At 37.3% G+C, this 21880-nt stretch overlaps 1 protein-coding gene across 1 annotated transcript in view; it reads left to right on the forward strand.

Annotated features, from left to right (window-relative positions):
- U2af50 (U2 small nuclear riboprotein auxiliary factor 50) overlaps nucleotides 1-21880 on the forward strand; it is a 141792-nt gene that overhangs the window by 67351 nt on the left and 52561 nt on the right. The window contains exon 7 of the mRNA XM_067150399.2: nucleotides 15000-15082. Coding sequence (XP_067006500.2) covers nucleotides 15000-15082 — 83 coding nt within the window. The remainder of the gene's footprint in view (nucleotides 1-14999; nucleotides 15083-21880) is intronic.

The following is a 21880-nucleotide window of genomic DNA, read 5'->3' on the forward strand; positions in this document are numbered from 1 at the left end:
ATGAGCAGCCAGGCAGGAAATACTACGTAAAAAATTATATGATCAAGTTTCAGTTTATTCCCCTCAGAGCATTAACAATAATATCAGACAGGTAAACATCAGCTTGCAAAATTGAACTGTTTTAGTGTTATCACAAACAAGAAATAAGAGTATTTTGAACTTCTCGTGTTCTGCTGTTTGTTCATCATCATGTAACCCCGGGACTTACCGCTCGGTGGCTGTGGAGTGCCGTGCAAAATCTAGTGCTCTCATTCGAATCCGGACACTGCTCATGCACGATACTACATGATAGTCAAGCTGAACATTCAAACTCTGATGTAATTGATGCAGTTGTGCTAACGATAATGAAGATTTATCATTTAAATAACCAGTTTTGCAGTATTTACATTTTAATTTGGAACACCCTTTGACTCAAATATGTATTAATGTTATGAAACTAACACATATTTAGGTTATGTTAGCTGGGCGGTCTGTAAGAACGGCAGGCCTATTTAAAAGGTCCTATGGAGAACACTTCGTATATACTTGAAAATAATTTCCAAAAGAAGAGAAATTTGAACCACGCATTCTCTTCTCGGCTTTCTTCATATTGGTCTCTAGAGCAACGGAAAATGCACGGTCAAAATTCTAATAAATGTTGACTTTACGCGCCTTGGTTTACAGCTGTAGTCAAATGAAAGCACATCGAAGCGCACTCGCAAACAGCATGGTTCTGCCACTGCCTTCTAGATTCTCATTGAACGCGACTCATGTGAGAGTTAACACAGTGTTATGTAACAGTTCCCAGGAAATGATTGGATAAACGCAAGAATCTTAACATGTTGCTAAATTTTTAATGCTATGTTAACAAACAGTGTGTTAGTGTTCTTTTAACTAAGATTGAATAAACCAGGCCTTGGAGTGCTTAATTTTGCTTTGAATGCTGCTGTTTCGTAGTTCTAGAATGTGAGAAATATGGCTTTTCTCTATGCTCTTCATAGGAATTGGGAATTTGATGAAATTGTGTATGATTGGATGGAGATAATGTTTTCCTGTTCCCTTAATTAACTGCATGACATATTTCAATCATATCATGAGTGAAAAGAAAAAGGGTTTTTCTTAAATACACTCATCAGCTAAAAAGAAAAAGGAACACAACGTAGTACAAACAAAATTTAATGTTGGTCCATTTGAAACGTAGTAAAAATCAAATATTATGACTTTACAACAATATGGCAATGTATCATAATTTAGTTAGCCCATTTGAGAAGTTTCAGTGTAATAATTGATATTGTTCACTGTGACAGTCACAACAGTCCATCAGCACGAATTTGGAAATGTCAAAACTTGGAGCTCTGCATAGTTTTGTATGCAGTCTATTTGTCCGCATGTTTTCAACACATTTCCATTGTCTCAGTAACGGGTATTACCACCTCTGGCCACAATTACGGCTGTGATTCGATCAGGCATGCTCAGGATGCAATCTCGAATGTTCCATTATGGTATGAGCTCCCATTCTGCCTGAAGCGTAACTCAAAGTTGAGCCCCACGAGCCTACTACGCTGGCTTAGCAGCGGGGGAGGTGATACTCCCACATGGCGCGTTCCAGGTGGTGAATAGGGTGGTCCTAACCGGCTTGCCGGCGGAGTTGCGGGAAATAAAATACCTCTCGCGGACCAATCACACAACCCCCTGTGGGTGGGGGACACAGATGAAGAGCACACCCACGGTATCCCCTGCCTGTCATAAGAGGCAACTAAAAGGGGCGACCACGCGATGATTATATATTAGAACCTAGTCCCACCACGCGGGGAGGACCATGAGTCTCTTTTCCTTGTGCGTAGTACCACTGCGTTAGGTAACAAATAGGTTTGTGCTTAGTAGCAAACGAGAGTGCGACGGATTTTACAGTACCTGTGGTTAGTAGTGCTATATGAGCGACACCATGGGATGGCTGAACCTATGGTTCTGGCTGCCTATGATTAGTACCCACTATATGAGGAACACCACGGGATAGTAAGAGTCCCTGTGGTTAGTACACTTACAGTAGGTGATGAACACCATAGGTTTGCGTTGCCTGTCAATGGCGCTGCAATGTACGAAACACAGTAGGTCTGTAATACATGTGCGAATTTCATTACCTGCGAGTGGTACCATAATATGTGGAATACCGCGAGTACGCTACTCTTGATTAGTACCGCAACATGACAAATACCATGGTTCTACTTTTCTAGCGGTAAGTATCATTATGAGGGGCTGATGACTTGGATTTTGGACTCCTTTCGACTACAAGCATCATCGATTCAGTATCATGCTATAGAAGCAGTCCCTTGGTCAGTAATACTATTGTTTTATGCCAGCTTCTGTGCATGTGAGGCACTGTGGGTCGGTTCCACCGATCGTTTTAAATTCATATTAATCCATCCATTCATTCTTCGTCCTCGCGTTTTGAATTGTGGTCAGTGGAGGATTTTGGGTTTTTAATTTGTCATTTCATTTTGTCTCATTTCATACCATTAGGGGCAGATGACCTAGATGTTAGGCCCCTTTAAACAAGCATCATTCATCATCAGTTGACTCCTAGCATGTCTCCCAAGCATATCCCGGACATGCTCTATCGGGTTTAGGTCAGGACTACGAGCTGGCCACACCATGCTTTTACTAAAGGCACTGCATAGGTCTTAGTAAAATGGAGACGACTTAGAATATTCACTACTACTTTGCCCTAACAGAAGCTGCAATTTCCTTTTCTTCATGACCTGGGAAACTGCTCTTAACGTGTTTCTCACCCCAAACATTCTGTTGAACATGGAACTGCTTTTGTGCACTAACTTTCACCTTAATACTTCCATCATTAGAAAATGCCTCCGCTTCAAATTCAGACACAAATTCTTGCATAAAAGAACCTCTACTGGGCTTCACTTTAGGCATGTTAACGGTCTGGCTTTCTTCCACAAACTTAAGTCAAACCTATGTAAAGTCTGAAAACTAGCTCCCCATCCCCACCCTATTTTCTCAAAGTTATCGTCATGATGCACCAGTTCCTTATGTAACTTGTGTTCATTGCAGGCGCCTGGTGTCTGGTCATGCCTGCTTCTGTTGTCCAAGGCTGTTTTTCTCTCTTTTCAGTTATGGTTCAGATATATATTTACTACAGTAAAGATGTTTAAGAGGCATTGCACTGATGATGATTTGAACTGAGAATGGGCAGTAAAAATGCATTCTAAAGGTGAAGTTGCCCAAAAAAAAAAGTCTGTTAAGATCTAAAAAAAAACAAAAAAAAACATAAAGGCAAAAAGGACAACCACTATTTTCTGTCCTACAATGACCTAAAAATGAACATATGTTGGGACTGTTCAGATACTCTAGGAAAAGGATTTTTCCTCATCTTCCAAGCCCTTTTCATAACCATGTGAAGATTTCAGAATTCTATTTTTTAGAAATGTAGCCACCCACTTAATCACAATAGCCCACATTTTTGTGTGTAGTCTTCCATGATGTAACCTATCAAAAGCCTTGGATAGGTGAATAACGATACAGTCTATTTGACCTGAGTCTAAAATATCTGCTATATCTTGCTGGAATCCTGCAAGTTGAATCTCACTGGAGTAACCTTTCCTTAACATGAACTGCCTCTTATCAAACCAGTTGTTAATTTCTCAAATGTTTTTCATATAATCAGAGAGAATGCTTTCCCAGGGTTTACGTACAAGCTGACTAGCCTGTAATTATCTGCTTTATGTTTATTACCAGTACCCTTTTCTCCAATCAGGCCATAATCATTGACCTGCATTTCATGCAGTTGTCGCCTGCAGTTGTCAGTTGGTAACACAAAGTTCTCTTGTGACGGGGCCTTTGGACTATTTTTTTAAAATGGAAGTTCTGTTTGTCTGCTGCTTGTTTGTTAGATTTGGTAGGCACATTGGATGTCAGTATACCAGTCACATTTAAATGAAGCTGTACTGACTGGCATAGAGGGCGGACATACACTAGATTGGGGATTACCAGGCATATTTTACAGATAATCAGTGGAGAAAAATCTCCCACATTACCCTCTACTTCCAAATCTCGATATTGTAAATAATATCCTGGAATGATTTTCTGCAATCAGAACTGTATAGCCCTGTTGTTAGCATTGAAGTTTGTTATGATGGACACATTCCTGAAGCCGTACCTAGAAGTATCAAACTAGAAGAACTTACGGGAGTGCGAAAGAAGTATTTGTATGAAAATATCAGCAATATTGCTCCAATGAAGCCAGAGATCTTCTGTGACTTTGTCTCCAAGTTATCAGGATCTTGCTCATCAGAACTTGATTGGTGATCAGCAGGATAAACTTTACATCACTATAAGGAAAAGAGATATAAGTAAAAGAAACAGGTCATCGAACCAGAATCTGGCATTATCATCCCAGATATGCCAGGACCAAGTTGTAGAATAAGAAAAAAATCCAAGGAAAGAAAGACAGCAGACATTTGTAAAGAAAGGAGGTAGTATCAATTCATTGTGATATAGCAACAATTGTATTTTCAGAAAACTCCCAACAAAAATCTTGTTATATTTTGTAAAATATTTAACGATTAATATAGCTAGACTTTAAAGCCATTTTCGCTGAAACGTCCAGTCTCACAATATGAACTATAAATCAATATAAAGTGATAATTTTTTGTATAACCCAACAAACCTTTTTTAATATTCTAATTAAGGGTCCTTTTCCTAGGCAGGGTCATATTGTCTTCTAATGTCATTCCACACAATATCTTCCCCAACTGTTCAGAACATATCGCTTAGTTGAGCAGCTCCTCTCCTTACATCCAAATCTTCAGAGGCCTAAGTTTGCACCACTTTCATAACACTTAACTCCTTTGTTGAAAATTACCCTGCACAAATCATGCTGTTTTTCTTTGGATAATTGTCACCATAAGACATATCTGTGTCGGTGTGATGTAAAGCAAATAGTAGATAAAAAATTTATTTGGATATTTTCCAGTTCTCATATCAAGTAATCCTGGTGTAGGTCCCGTACACTGGAACCCTACTGTAATTGAAGTCTTACCAGAGACTTATACTTCATCCTCTTTACATCCTTACTACAATATCTAAACACCCTCATAACCATGTAAAAAGATCTGTACCTTTATTTACAACCTCAACCGGACGAGTTGGCTGTGCGGTTAGGGGTATGCAGCTATGAGCTTGCATCCAGGAGACAGTGGATTCGAGCCCCACTGTCGGCAGCCCTGAAGATGGTTTTCCATGGTTTCCCACTTTCACACCAGGCAAATGCTGGGGCTATACTTTAATTAAGGCCACGGCCACTTCCTTCCCACTCCTAGGCCTTTCCTATCCTGTCGTCGCCATAAGACCTACCTGTGTCGGTGCAACATAAAACAAATTTTAAACAAAAGAAAATTTGTTGTATTTACAACCTCATTAATATTACTCCAATGATCTACCCTATCAAAAGCCTTGGATAGATCAATGGTGATACAGTCCATTTGTCCTCCTAAATCTAAAATATCTGCTATATCTTGCTGGAATCTTGTGAGTTGAACCTCATTAGAATAACCTCTCCTAAATTGAAACTGCTTTCTATGAAACCAGCAATTAATTTTGCAAACCTGTCTAATATAATCAGAACCGGGCGAGTTGGCCATGCGGTTAGGAGCGCGCAGCTGTGAGCTTGCATCCGGGAGATAGTGGGTTCAAACCCCACTGTCAGCAGCCCTGAAGATGGTTTTCCGTGGTTTCCAATTTTCACACCAGGCAAATGCTGGGGCTGTACCTTAAGGCCATGGCCGCTTCCTTCCCATTACTCTACCTTTCCTGTCCTTTCCCATCGTTGCCATAAGACCTATCTGTGTCGGTGCAACGTAAAGCAACTAGCAAAAAAAAAAAAAAAAGATATAATCAGAAAGAATTCTTTTCCAGAACTTACATGCAACACATGTTAAGCTGACTGGCTTGTAATTTTGTGCTTTCCCTTGTACATTGAGGTACCATAGCAACTCTCCATTCATTTGGTATAGCTCCTTCATACTACCTGTAATCAAATTTTATTTTTTTTATTTTCGGAGATGGCACGATATCCCTACCCAATGCCTTTAGCATATCCCCAGAAATCATACCATCCCAGTTGATTTTCTGTCTTTCAATTATTTTTTTTTACCTTTTTTTAAATATCTTTATCATATGTAAATTCCAGTAATTTGTCAGTATTAGTAGCCTTCTCCACTTGGACATTATCCTTACGGTATATCCAATTATCTTTACATACTGCTGGTTGAATACTTCTGACTTCTGTAAGTCCCCACACCTATACACATATTCCTTTGTATACTGGGGCTACTATAGCAACTCTTAATTTGGTATTTTGAGTCTGTGACGGACTGTTGCAGTCCCAGCATTTAACAGCGATGGGATGGGGATGGCAAGAGTAGTTTTCAGCTGAAACTAGGAGCTTCTAGTCTAGACCTGCACGTTGCTGACAGATATGTGATGGTCTTCGTGCTGAGACCTGTGACTACTTAGAAATTTGGTCCCATCTCTGTCTGGGCAAGAGTAGTACCAATACCTCATTGCAAACACTTCAGAAAATGTGAGGCTAAAGATTGGTAGGCTCACTTATTGCCTGACTGGATGGGCATACCCGGTGTGTCACCCCACTTGTGGTCAGGAAACTAATCAGTCGATGATGTATATTAGAACTCTTTCTGGTATAAGTAATAATGGTATCCCTGAATTATAAACTGCATTTGTCACCCATAAGCTTATTAGATAATACATTGTTTTTGTTGCCTTGTGTGAAACTTGATTGTCTGGTGATGAAAAAGTCGTGGATTTAGGATTTGACAGTACCCTTGTGTGGAAGAAGAGGAGAGAAAGTGCTTGTATATTTTTGGGTTTTCCGTAAAAGACAAAATTGATAAATGCCCTCCAGCTTACTCCCATAGCAATCGGTGGGTGTCTTATGACACTGTATATGAGAATCTGGGAATATTTTTTCACTCCCATCTCCTCAGCCGGAGAACAAGTTTGGTCACCAGCTGAGCACACTTGTCAGCAAATTATCGCCTGTGGACAGTCGTTCATTGGTTGTTGATTTCAGTGCCAGTGTTCGGAGTGGCTATGGGGAAAATGTGATGGGCAAACATGGTCTTGGAAAATGCAACACCAGCGGGTTATTGTTTATCGGCCTGTGTGCTGAGCAGGAACTGTTGATCACCAATGCTCAGTTTTGGCTACCTAACCATTTGAAGATTATTTTAATGCACCCACGCTCTAAGGACCGGCATATTGACTATTATCATGTGGCAATGTAGTAGTGCGGACATTCTGATCACCAAGACCACAAGAAATATTGATTTCTGGACAGATCACGAAATTCTGATCTTTTGACTTGGAAATCTGTTTCCATCTAAAATTGTGTCTGCATCAGTCAGGTGTGTCCAGATAGGAGTTTAACACGTGTGCTCTTTCAGATAAATCCATTGTTCCACAACTCCAGAATGCAATGTCTGATCAGCTCGGATCTGATCCAAATGGCGTTGAGTAAGAATGATCAACAATTCATACTGTTCTAGAGTCAGCAAAAGAAACAATTGGTTTGAAGGAAAAGAGGATGCAAGACTGGTTTTGAGGACAACGGTACAGAAATTCTGAGCCTCATCGATGTCAAAAATAAAGCACTTATATCTCTTCAATAAGGCAATCCTCCAGTTTGAAGAAAGCCCAATTCCAAGATCGTAAACAGAAATGCCAGGCTTAAATGAGGGAAATGAACAACTGGTGGAATCAGGACGTTGAAGAATTTCAGAGATTGTCTGATATCCGAGATCTCTGAAGGTTGTTTCCAGTAAATTGTCTGATATCCGAGATCTCTGAAGGTTGTTTCCAGTGATTTAAGAGCTGATACCAGAGATCTCTGAAGTGTGTTTGCAGTGATTTAAGAGCTATGTGGAATGATTTGTTCTTCCGTAGGAACTCTGAAGTCAGCTGGCAATACTACCACCTTTACTGATAGCAAAGACATCTGGGACCCCTGGAAATAACACTTCCCCACTCTTTTAAATCAGCTCAGAACTTTCTGCATGATGTGGCACAAGCCCCTGAGCCATGGATGGAAATGCCACCATCATACAAAGAATTTTGTGAGGCTGTGAAGAAATTGAAACCCAGAAAGGCACTTGGATCAGACAATATTCCTGTGTAGTTGATTTAATGTTGAGGCTTATCCTTAAAACAAGGGTCTTCATGCTAATCCTTAAATCTGGAAACTCAGCAAGTACCTGCAGTCTACAGCAAGCAAACAGCTTGCAAGGATTCTGCAAATGAACTTCAGTTATGTGTTTCCAAAGGGAGACTACTAAAGTAATATATAAAGGAGAAATAACCCAGTACAATATTTCGAGTATAGTACTTGAATATGGGTAGAGTGGTGCTTTACACTGGTTTTAAAAAAATAGTCAGTTTTCCTTTGCTTCTTTGATTTTACGCACAATCAGATGGACGAGGCTCTGCTCTTCTGCCCCTAGTTTGCAGGTTCGATCCTGGCTAGTCTGGTGGTATTTGAAGGATCTCAAATACGGCAGCCTCGTCAGTACTTTACTGGCATGTAAAAAGAACTCCTGCTGGACTAAATTCCGGCTCATCATCTCATAAAACCATTACACAGAGATGCTGTCACCACTTAGATTTTGTGATGTTAGAAATAGTGTAATTTCTAGGTCCACATGCACACTGGGAACACTTTCATTATTTAGGCTTACTTCTTTATTACGGTCATCAATATCATCAAATACAACCTTTGGAACTATTTCTGATGCTATATCTCTATCACTTTGTGTAGCATATATGGAGAGACCTTCATCAGAAAGCACAAATTCTTCAAATTCAACGTTGTTCCAGATGAATGTATTCTGTGGGTATGATAACACGGGAGTAGTACTTCAATAAACTTCAGCATCCTGAACTGTGCCTTCACCATCCTTTTCCTCTGCAGTTGTCTTTTGTGATTCCAGCTTTAATAAAGCACTTGCAGATTTATTTAGACTTCACGCTGTCCCAGGCTGACTGAACGATGTCATGGCCCCTTCAAATAAGCAGACGTGCGAACTCTCCCGATTTAAGCGGGAGGCTCCCAATTTTTTAGTTCTTCCTCCCTGTCTCCTGATCGCAAGTACTTATCTCCTGATTTTGAGAACAGTATTGTTCATTGTTTGAAAATACCATTTTTTTCCTCATTCTTTAAGTTGCTGGAGAGAATTGATTTTCAGTGGGCACTGGCAGGTCAAATGAAATCAGCTCGTGATCTTAAATATGACAGAATCTCTATAAACGTAATGCTTTATATTTTTTCATTTCCACATAACAGTGCAGAGTTTGACACTTGTAACATGTTTACAAGGACAAAAATACAGTTCAAATCAATATATTGTGAAAAGGAATTATTGAAAAAAAAAAACCTTAAAACTATTTGGCAATGCTTTGAGCAAATAATTTAGTTCTGAATTTTTGAAAGGTCTAAGGCAGTTACGATGAAGTCATGTGTTCAGATATATGCAGTATAAATAAATAAATAAATAAATAAATAAATCGGATGATTAGTGTAATACAGCAGTATAATGATATGTTAAATATTCTTTAATTGATGCATGTTGTATCATCAATGATGGGTCTTAACATATCACGATATGCCATTGTTGGCACGTCTGAAATAATAACTTTACAGTATAAATCTGAAAAACAATTGCTACTACCGTACAGTGCAGTATAAAGTAATAGTTTTATACATAATGTACAGTAATTTACAACACTTACCTGTAACACATTGATATTTGGTATTACTTTTCCCGCATCAGTATTGGCGACCTAATGCTGTACCAGCAGCTTCCAGTTATGAACCTTTATGGTAGCTATTATTCCCAAATCCATTGTTTGCAGTGACTGGTGCTGTTTGGTTGAAGGGAGGCGAGTTCAGCTTACTGAAGGTCAACTAGCTGAGATGTCCAGGGCAGTTGTTTAACAGGAGCAAGATATTTCTCTTTTGACGATGCATTCAGTCATTCAGTTTTTCCAGATAAGCTGTGAAAATTACGCCAGTCATCCTGATTTGTTATTGGCCTTGTATTGAACAGGAATTGATTTTACACAGTTTACATAGCAAGGTTTGGCTGGATTTTCATATGACCAACGGAGGGAGCTTAACAGTCCCATTAGCATTTGTTGTAAAGTGAACCGTTAAGGCACTCTTTGCTCCTTTCGTCCCCATGACGAGGATCACCCGTCATCGCTAGAGTTTTGTCTGGTGGGAAGTTAAAGAATATCCATTCCGTCACAATTATAGATGTCAATAGAATCGCAACTTTTTATAATTTGGGAAATTAATTTTCTTTCCAATGACAAACTACATCCTCATCTACGCTGATGGACTCTTCCACAAATTCTGTGGCTGGTTATTTCAACTCTTACTCTTCTGCAACCAGCCAGAGGAAGCTTTAAACTCATCTGTCATGTTAAGCTGTTTAGCGAAATTCAATGCATTCTCCTGTAGCATCTTTCAGTCGATGTGGACTACAATTTTTTTTTTTTTTTCTTTCTTGGTGTTGTTAATTGAACCGGACTATAATACGTATTTAAATCAGGAAAACATCCTGTCTGTACTTTTTTACAGTTTCATGGTTAGAACCAGGTCTTGATGCATTTTTCTGTATTTTCTCTGCATGTTTTATTACTGTTCTCTATGTTGAATATGGCAGTCCTAGATGCTCAGTGATACTCTTTTGTGTTTCATTAGGGTGGTTTTAACGTCATTATTTTTAAATTTTCCCAAAGATTAAGTTTGTTCTTTACCTGTTGATAGGCACACGTCTTTTCTTTGTGACTGTTTCACTGAACTACAACCACAGAACGAGACCTTGTCTTACCATATTGTTGATGTGTGCAATGATAATACATTCCATAAATACACAGAGCGTCAGGATCTGTTGTCGCCTCACTTAACACATTGTCAGTGGCAGCCCTTCAATCTGCAAGTAGTGTCAAAAGGGTTATCTCTAGAGTCCACTTATTGAATTCGATGGGATTAGATGTCAATTTTCTCTCCGTGACTCTCGTATCCTCAATGCTGTATAATGTTTAAATGAGAAAGAAAATGAATGTCTCATTTATGGGAACCATACCAATGTGATTTATGTTGCAATGCCATCCCGAGAGGACAAAGAATGACATTACGCTGACAACGCCATAGGGTAACACGCACGACAAGGATGGAAAAACAAACAATAAAACAGTACAGTACTTCAGGTGATTAACTTACCATACATAAATGGAAGCTACCAACAGCGCAGCAAGGCCCATCCCTTTTTTTTTTTAAGTCTAAGATCCCGTGGAAATGCTGAGACAGGTATCAAAAAAATAACCTCAGTCTTCAAGGAAATGAAGTTATAATTAAGATTTAAAAAATTACTCTAAATGAAATTATTAAATCTATTTTGTTAAATAACTGGAAATTTGAAAATCTTTCAATTTCATTGTAAAATAAAAGAAAAATTTTAAAATATAAGTAACTTATTATTAATATTTAAAAAAATTTACATTAAATAAAATTTGAAAAATCTTAAAAACTTTTGAAAAATAAGGAAAATTTTAGAATCCGAATAAACAGAACAGTAATAATATTATCAAAATCTTGCAAATCGTATAAGTAAATGAATGAAATTAAAATAAATATAGCAGGTTTAAAATAAATAAATAAATATTAAATAAGTTTACTAAATAGACTATATACTGAGCTCCTTAAACTAACTTAAAAGTTTTTTTTACCCATACAAATCAAGGGAATGACGTTGATTGTCTTACGACAATCCATGGTGGAGGAATCTTACACCGGAAACACAGTCGGAAAGCATAGTTCCATAACACATCACACAAAATTAAAACAATAAAAATGGCACAATGGTTTCATAGTTAATGTCATGGAAGGAATGATTCAAGGTAAAAGAGGAAGAGGAAGACCTAGACTGCAATATTCAAGACAGATCCGAGATGACTTAGGAACAGGTTCATATGTGGAAATGAAGAGATTAGCGGATTACAGAGAAGAGTGGAGAAGACGAATTGCTGCCAACCAATCTTAGGATTGAGAATTAAGAAGAAGACTAACATAAATGAATTTAACACTAATCCCAATTAAAATCCAACAGATAAGAAAATCAACAAATTAAAAACCCACAGTCAATAAATAGAAAATAAGGGAGATCCAGTAACCCAAGGTGTCAACATACACGAAGACTCAAACACGATCTCAAACCAAGATCAAAACAATAATAATCACATTGACGCCACGCAGGAACAAGAAGAAATCCCAAGATAAGACAACAATGACACAGTTACATAATAGGTCAAGGCACAGATAAGATAATACAACAATGTGAAGAAAAGATAACGATACCGAATGTTAGAAAACCCTCCACGGAGGAATTTCCTAAAACCCCACCAAACAATACATGTTAAATGAACAATATTTTTTTTTTTAGAATATTACATTGTAAAATTACAAACTTGAAATAAAATCAACTTATAATTTTGTACTTCCCAGAATTTACCTCTATATGTATAGGAACAGAAATGTGGTACTTAATATGAAGTTCTAATTAAATGGAAGCTGTTAATATGAAAGGGAGACATAAACTTTACTGTTCTAAAATTAATTATTGATAATAATAAAATTAGTATATTAACTAAGAAGAAGAAAAAATCAAGGGTGACAAATGGTTGATTACGCAGCGCATAGGTCAACACATGGTCATTACAGAGTTCGAAACCAGCGCAGTGAAAATCAATTAAACCAGAACAGAATGACAAAATTAACACAAACACGGGCAAAGATTACATAGTAACCACCAGCAATAAATTTCAAATAGTAACAACACATGCACTAAGGAAATACCATGAAACACGCGCCAAACAAGCAGAATAAAAATATATCAGAGAGGAAAAATAAAATTTAGAAAGGCGAAAGAAATTTCAGTGTTACTGGTCAAACAATAGCATATCATTTACATGGTACAAACATGGCGCACAAACGCCATACAGAAAAGGAATACTGACCTAGAAATCTCACAAGTAACACACAAAAATTAACTGACAAATCAAAGTAATATTACATGACCCAAAGAAAAATTTTAAGATGTAGTACTTACATGTATAGCAACATATCCATAGCAACTTACCGGTATCAACCTATACACTGGTAACACCCAAAAGAAATGTTTAACCTAATTTTTAAAAAAATCTTACAGGCTAAGGTTACACCACATATTGAAAGAAAAAAATTAATCCCTAAACAGGATCTTCTACACCATTTCAGCCTGTTCCAGTTGGGTAGTCTCTCATTTTTGCAGCGTAAAGTGGAGACATGGCCTCCAGCGTCTGTTCCAATACTAGTTATATAAGTCACTGATAGAGGGCATCAAAGTTCGTTTTGCAGTCTCATACACCACATGTACTGTCAACACGGAGAAATGATTCAGAATTACATGCTGATGATGCTACAATAGTCTTATATGTAATGAGCAGGAGAAACGTAGGTAAATGTTCCATGCGTCTTATCCTTATGCCGTGCCATACAGACACGTAATTTAATTATACGGCTTCTCAAATAGTCAGATCCCAAATTAATATATATTCATAACGTCACAATGTGGAAACATATTACCAGAAAACTTATTGGGCTAAATATTAATGGACAAAGTTCAGTGCCTCAGTGCCTAAAACACGTAGTGTTTAACTGCATAAAATGCAGGAGTAAATAACTTATAAATGAGGTTCAAGTGTATTTAGCCATCTCCAGGTTGTCTCTGAGAAGATTCTTCTTGAGTTGTGCTTTCCATGCCTCAAGAGGCACTTTTGCGCTTGGCAACTCCCAAGAACAATTCAGAGAACAACAGGTGCTGCATGTACTTTTTTATGTTCCGGTAAAGTCCTTCCCAAGACCTGTTAGGTGGACAGTATCAAAACACTTCAGTTGCTGTGAACTCTTTTGTCTTGATTTAAGCACTCCATGATTGTATGTCAGGTCAGGTTCCCCATCAAAAGAACATATCTGATGCTTTCCCTATTACACATATCGAAGCAACTGAACTGCAGTATGCAATATGCTGATGACACCTCCCCGTCCTTATAGTGTAGTCTGTGTGGAAGCATGTTTCATGCTAAAGTTGGCTTGCGGAAGTACAGGCACAAACAGCATTGAGTGCAAATTGATTGTAAAATTTGTAGCGTCTTCATGAAAATTTTGTGCTTCGTTGCAGAATTTGTTTAGCAGGGTTTTTTTAGACTTGGTACTTTTTGGGTTAAGAATTGTAGCCATTGCACAATACCATTTGTTTACTGACAGATTTTTAAACTCTATAAGGAATGTGTTAGACCTACCAGACTTTTTATGTACTGCTAATAAACAAGTAAGTGTGCAGTTTTTATTTGACTTTTGAACTTCAATTTCCAATCCCTCTGGGGAAATCTGACCTATTAGGTCACAATTTACTTCAAAAATTACACATACATTGTACCACTAATTTTGGTTCATGTACTAAGAGAATTAGATGCTGTTAGCCCTTAATGCATGATACACTGTTCATAGGCATGGTAAAGCTAAATGTTGCTTTTATATGGAGAAAAGACTTTCTCTGCTGAGTTGTGTCATCCAGATATATGTTTTTATCATATTATGAACTTGATTCTAGAATTTCAAAGATTTCTTAATTTGAGTTATATTGGTAAAGCATGGCTTGAAATTTCGATCATATGTTGGACTTCATACAGTGCTTTTATTTCTAATGCTGTCTTTTTAGGAACTTATTTATGTTCCTTTTATAATTATATTAATAAATTTTCTTCTTTTATTAGCATGATATGTTTTTAAATTTTGTTCTACTGTGTTATGCTTGTATATACATAGCCCACCATTCGCTTTTCAAACAGTCGTTTGCAACTAAGCGGTTGTCCTGTTATTTGCTTAGCAGGCGTGATTAGTACGGTAGTCCCGGACTCCCCGCACAAGATCTTCATTGGTGGCCTTCCCAACTACCTCAATGAGGACCAGGTGAGTCTTATTCTGTTCACAGCCTTATGCAAGATTATAATATGCTGTAAATTTTGAAGAGAACCTTGTCTCATTTGAAATGCATGCCTAATCCACTGAAGCTAAATTTTGTTTCTGAATTCAAACTGAAATTCTTTGCTAAGAATGAAGTGTGTGCTTAAAACGTAGTCCATGTCATTTGTTGCTTTAGCCGGGCTGAGTGGCTCAGGCGGTAAGAGCAGGTTCGATTGTGGCTCAGTCCAGTGGTATTTGAAGGTGGTCAGATACGTCAACCTTCTGTTGGTAGATTCACTAGCACAGAAATTACCACTTTTGGGACAAATTCCAATTACACGGCATCTTTGAAAAACCATAAAAGTAATTAGTGGGGTGTAAAATAATACCATTAGCATTATTTGACACTTTATGAAGTAAAGAGATCTCTCGCATGGATTTCTTTATCTTTTTAATTCAAATTATTTATGAGAAATTTATTATTTAAGTTGTTTCCTTAAACTAAAATCTCTGGCAGTTCAACTTGTGTATTCCCAAGTGCAAGACAAAATCAGGCAAGGTTCTCTTAATTATTTTGAATGTCTATAACATTTAAATTGCTGTTATGAAGTCCTTTTAAAAACAGAAAACTGCCTTGAGTTAACAATAGGCAAGCTAGTGGGTGACAGTAACTTCTTGGGCAAGATTTCTAAACGGACAGACTCAGTCTCGGGATATTTTTATCAACTGTGGAGGATTTTGTTTCTTATGTAATTTTTTTTACTTTCATATCTGTTGTCTGTGTATGATACTGTATTTTTCCATGTTTTCTTTTACCCCTCTCTCTCCCACTGTTTACATTCCTGTTTATAAATATCACCCAGTCTGAAAAAGGGGGTAGTGTACTTTGGAGTATCGTATTTACTCGTGTATGCCATCAGCTATAGTTTTGAGACTTTGTGCATTTGGTAATTATTTTACAGAATGGTAAAAACTAAAATAGGCCTATATTGTTTCAAATTTTTGTGGGTTCCTTGCAAATTCGTGTGTAGTAGTAATACCTTAAATAAATATTTTATATCACAAGTTTACTAGTTTCTGTTAACTCCAATATAATTCATTTCATGTTCTCCATTGTTCTAAACTTTTACTTTGGATATGTACAGTAAGGCTTCTTTTATACATTTTTGAGGGGCCTGAAGAGAAAATATGCATAACTGAGTAAAAAGCATACTATATATCTGAAGAATTTCTGCATAGAAAGTATTCACCACTGCATTCCACAGAAAATTAAGTAAATGGAGTAACATGAACCAGCATTATGCAGTAATTTATTTTTCATGTTTCTTTGGCCAGCATTCGTGTTGAATTGGCACAAGTTACCAAAGAAAATTAAATGAAAAATAAAACTGAGGTCATAAACTCTTCATGGGGAATAATTGGTAACTGAATGCATTCAGAGTTCCAAAAAAACATATGCTGGTAGAGGTGTTCATTGTTCCTAGAGCTATCACTTGCGCACATCATTCTGCAATATGCAAACAACCCCTTTCAAATTGTTTGTAGACTTAATGGCGTTTTACAGCACGACTTTGTTCAATAGATCACTAGTTAAAGTCTGTTTAGTCGATAATTTGAAAATGAAACCCTGCACTGTGACTAGAGTGCTTCTCCATATCTCACAAGTTATTTGCAACCCTTGCAAAAGGAATATTTTAGTAAGAGCTAATAAATACTGAAATACAAAAGAATCAAAATACATGTAGTGAATGACCTGTTAGCTACAGGTGACTGGCTTTCCTCCATATTAGCATACGAAGAATAGCTGCAATTCACGTGACAACCTTATGTGAGACGAAGACGAACAGCGTGAAAATTCCTTTTATACAGAGGCAAAATTTTGTGTGCGAGATATGTGCAAGACTTCCTTACAATTTATTTTGAGTAAAAAAAATAAAAAAAATAAAAATAAAGACATGGGAAGTTAGATACATGTGAAGGCAATACTCGAGTAAATATGGTTACTTGTAACCCAGATATTTTACAGTGACTATCTACTTGCAGCAGGAGGTAGTAGGGGTTAGTGAAATCAGTTAATTGAATTGTATCTTGCATGTTTTATTGCTGTGTTAATCTTATTACATCATTCTTGAACATAGCAAAATAATTAAGCTAAAAAATGCAGCAGTTAGTAAATCACTGCCACTTAATATTATATTATTTAGATCTTGATGAAGTTTCACGTAGGCTTAGTTTGCTACACCTCCTATGAGATTAAAGAAACAAAACTTTTTTTCATGCTGCAAGCTGAAGTCCTATCGTCATTACCCTGTAATTTCCCTCCATTCTCAGACTCCATTTTGATACTTCATGCAGATGTCCCCTCAGTTCTTATATTGCCTCCTTAAAGCCTGATAGCATGATCTTTCCTAGACTGCTGTCCTCTCCTGTTAAAAACTTCTTGTATCTGTGCTTTTTACAACTTTACTGAACATGAAGAGGTGGGGGCTTCAAGAAAGTAGATACTGAACGAGAACTCACTACCACAGGAATTTCTTATATACTCCTTGAATTTAAAGTTATTCATTTATTTTTCCACTGATAATTTTGCTCCAGTTTTTAATTCTCCCACTCCTGGATTTAGGGTAGGTTTAACTCATCAGTCCATTGTCAGTATTATTTTATTTATCAAATATTTTTTTTAGTTTTGTTGTGTCTTATCTCTCCATGCTTCTCTGTGGAGTTCCTTAAATGTGACTCAAATACAAAAGAGTAGGTGTTTTCAACCTTTGTAACAATGTCACTGATGTTAACCTTACTAGTTTTCTGGTCTGAGATAAATCAGTCCTTGGAAATTTCAGCCCATAGCTTCATGAAGATTTTTGTCTCGAGCATTCTTTTTCACGCTTACGTTTTAGCTCTTTGGGACACACAAGACTTCCTGTGGTATTTATGTAACTGCGAGATTGACTGAGATTATGGGCAAAACTACTGCAATCAGTCTCTCATTTTGAGAAAGGGAGACATCTCCTGAAAATGCAGTTTGTGGAAGAAAACGTAACTCCTAGCAACTAGAAACAGGTGTCTCCTTTCTTGTGTTCCCTGCATGTTCCATGTCAAGTTCCTGACATTACGCTGACACTCTTTCCAATATTAAATGTAGTGTGTGGCGCTGAGTTGCCTGTACTTGACAGGATTTGAAGACAGAAGAGGAATAATTTTTTATGGTCCAAGGCTTCAGGAACACAGCTTTACTGTTACCATTTTTAGAGCACTTCATAGTGAATAAGTGGGGTTTTTTTCAAATATTTCTTTTTGAAAATTATCTTCGATTTAATAAATTCTCAAGTTATTTTGCATTGAATGGCATATCTTCGTTCTCTATAGTGCTAGATTAATGCTGTTAACAATAGATCTAGGCATAAATCTGTGCTTCCTGATGCTAGTTAGGCCTTAAGGTAAGTACCTATTTTCTCTCCCATTCAGGCACATGACTTGCAGCGCTGGATCGAGCCGAGCAATGTGGCAAGCTTTTAAGTCTTCTTGTGCTGTATTGTCTAGAAAAGAAGTGATCCGTTCATCAGTTTCTGAGCTTACACCTAAATTGTAAGCTGTTATGCTCCCTTGTAGATAATGCTGTCTCTTTTCCATGAAGTTTCTCACTTTTGCCAGTAGTTTGTGATTTTCAAATTATCGAAGAAAACCTCTTCAGATTACCTTCGCTGCACAACCATGTGTAGGGCAAAGACAACTACATGTATAAGAATATTGTCATAGAATTTTCATAATAGAATTATGTGCTTCATGCAAGTGATATATGAATGCATGTAGCATTTTATGTTTGAGGAGATTTTAAATCACTTTCACTGTTTTGTATTTTTTAAGAAAATGCTGGGAATGGATGGTCAGTTACAGAAGTAAACTTAAATAGGCTCACAGAATCGTTTTAAAATCATAGAAATCAAAGTTACCTCACTGATGGCAGGTAATTCAAGGACAAATGTTATACTGTTTTCATTGTAAGAAAATCTTATTAATTTCCCTCAGTATATTAGGATGAGACTTCTTACCATCATTTAGGTAATAGCTGCAAATGAAGTGGAACCTCGCTCATAAGAATAGTTTTCCCTGTTCCATTGTTCAGGTTTGATGGTACTGGGAATATTCTGTGCTAACATCACTCAAATTAGTCATTCGATGTTTCTGCATTGTCTGGAAATCACAGTTCCAGCCGACCTTTGCTATTAGATTGTTAGTTTGGCAGTTAGTCATTCATGTTCAACTTGACTCATTGCTAAACAAGTAAATGTTCATATGCTTGTGTATTTCGCACTTTATATCTCAAGTCTAGGATGGTGGATTCGATCCTGATTGAGGTTGATGGCATTGGAAAGTGATTAAATGTGACCACTGTGTGTCATCAGCTTCTGGCATATTCAAGATGTCCTGGAAGACTAACTTCTGACACTGCGGCATTTCAGTTGTAGCAATAATGGATGTATCATTTTAAGTATGTTTCATTGGGATATTGAATAACTATTGGAATATTTTTGAATGCACCACAGATCATTTTGTCATCATACTATGTTTGTTCATTCATTGCATTTTTAAGACCCTAGCATGTGATTTCTTTTAGTCTTTTGCTTCTTTCATTACACATTGTTTTCCTTCATTATTCATTGTTTCCTCTATGTTTTGAAGGACAGAAAATATTGTAAGAAAACAGCATTAGTGCCTGTGAATTTATTAGGTCAGGATTGGAGTTATAAAGTGTCAATTTTCATATACAGACATTTTACTTGTAGCTACTGTTGATGTTTCTAGCAATAATTTAGTGTATGATGGGGGGAAGTTAAATGTTGGAGACGTTGGCAAAGTTTTAACGATTTCTGGGATAAAAAGAAATACTGTTTCAGTGTAAGAAGAATCTTGTTGATTTCCCTGAGTATACTGTGTTCGGATGAGACTTGTTACAATAATTCAGGTAATAGCTGCAGGTAGTAGATGTTTATAACAATTCTGAAAATTTTCATTCCCTTTTTCAGTAAAAATATAACTTGGTTGTTTTTTTGCATTTTGTATAGGCCTTGTTCTTGTATTGGATTGCTAAAGCAGAGGAATGTCATTGTATTGATTCTGGAATTTAAAAAAAAAACATACTTCTATAGAGCGTTCCATCCTTAAATTGCAGTACAACGAGAATGGAGCGCGCTGTTGCGAAATCAACTCGTGAAGATCACGCTCGAGTGTGGCTCAAACAGGGCGTCACAGTTCCACATTTTTCATTTGTAATTTTCTAATTTTAAGTTCATTCACAAATTGATATTTGTAGGATGGTAAAATAAATACAGCATACCTTAATCACTGCCGTTGCTCCCAGACATTGGACGTACACCTTTTATCTTTTCTGCAAGGCCTGATGTTCCCGCTTTGGATGAACCAGGTTCGGGAGAACTTGAGGATGATCCGGACGATGAAGAAAGTCTTATTAAAAACTGTTCATCGTCGACATCGTCCTGTAATTCATCTGCTTTCCACGAATCTCTTTCATTTTTCTTTTCTTCGTTCACGTAATTTGCCCAATTGTCCACCGTAATGTTCTTATACTCAGCGGTTATTAAATTTTCCTTATTTTTCTTTAATGATATGTTACGATACCGGATGTAGTTTTTCACCTGGGACCACACCATCTCAATAGGTTTTACTCGCGGTGATAAGGAAGGAGACGTAGAATCTGCTGCTTTTGCCATTTCATCTATTCTCTGCTTATCGTACAGGGCCTATGCTGAGAAGCCATGTGCAACAATTCTCCCTTGAGCATCCCGTCTTCGAAATATATTTGTTTATGTAACCCCTGTACGAAGTCATGTCTTCGCCAAGAAGCCACCGGCAAAGGTTCCAACTTACAGGAATGATAAGCAGCATTATCCAGCACGATCACGGCACCTTCTGGAGTGTTCGGCAACAGTTGTTTCGAAAACCACTTCTCATAAATTTCACCAGTCATTTTCTCGTGGGCGTCTGTTGTGTTTTTATGGCGTACAGTTAATAATTTCATCGGTTTCAATGAAAGCTGCTTTATTACCTCGTCTTAAATAACGGAAGCCTATAGCATGTAAGAAGCGATATAACGTAGTTTTGGAAAATTGTGGCAAAGAATCGTCTCCATTTACCCGACTCAAAATCACGCTCAATGTCAGTGGTATGTTAGCTAATAAGAGAATGAACCACCCGACTCACTCTACTTTGCACAATTTCATCATATTCATTTTCCTTGTATTTTTCTGCCGTCCTTCTCATTTTTACATTTTTTTGGCGGGAGTTCCTTCCTTATAGCATAGATTGTTCATTCGGAACAACCAGTAGCTTTAGCTGTTTCACTGACTACGCTACTCACATTCATATTCTTTAAAAAATTATCCAGGACACTCATAATATTGCGTCCTTTTCCCCTGAGTTTACCTACGGAACTTTTCTTTTTAATTTGACGATCCATTGTACATTCTTCTGCACTTTTTCTTCAAACTAAGACCCCCCCCCCCCCCCCCCGCACGAGCACGAACTCATGACTACAGAGACTATAAACACAACAAACACAATCCACTTGTCCTCAAGAACTATACATTTATCACTGATCTTTATTTAATCGATCTTATAATACTGATTAAATGAACACCACTGCACACGACTGTCTGTATATTTAAATGCTCACTGTTTGGGAGATCCCTACTGGCCAGCCAGCCGAGTCACTCGTGAAATGTAAACAAACGAGACATTCTCCCTGTCATAAGTTAAGAGATAAGCGAGATAAGGACTTGAGGGATG

The sequence above is a fragment of the Anabrus simplex genome, chromosome 6 (genome assembly GCF_040414725.1).
Source record: "Anabrus simplex isolate iqAnaSimp1 chromosome 6, ASM4041472v1, whole genome shotgun sequence".
NCBI classification, from domain to species: domain Eukaryota; kingdom Metazoa; phylum Arthropoda; class Insecta; order Orthoptera; family Tettigoniidae; genus Anabrus; species Anabrus simplex.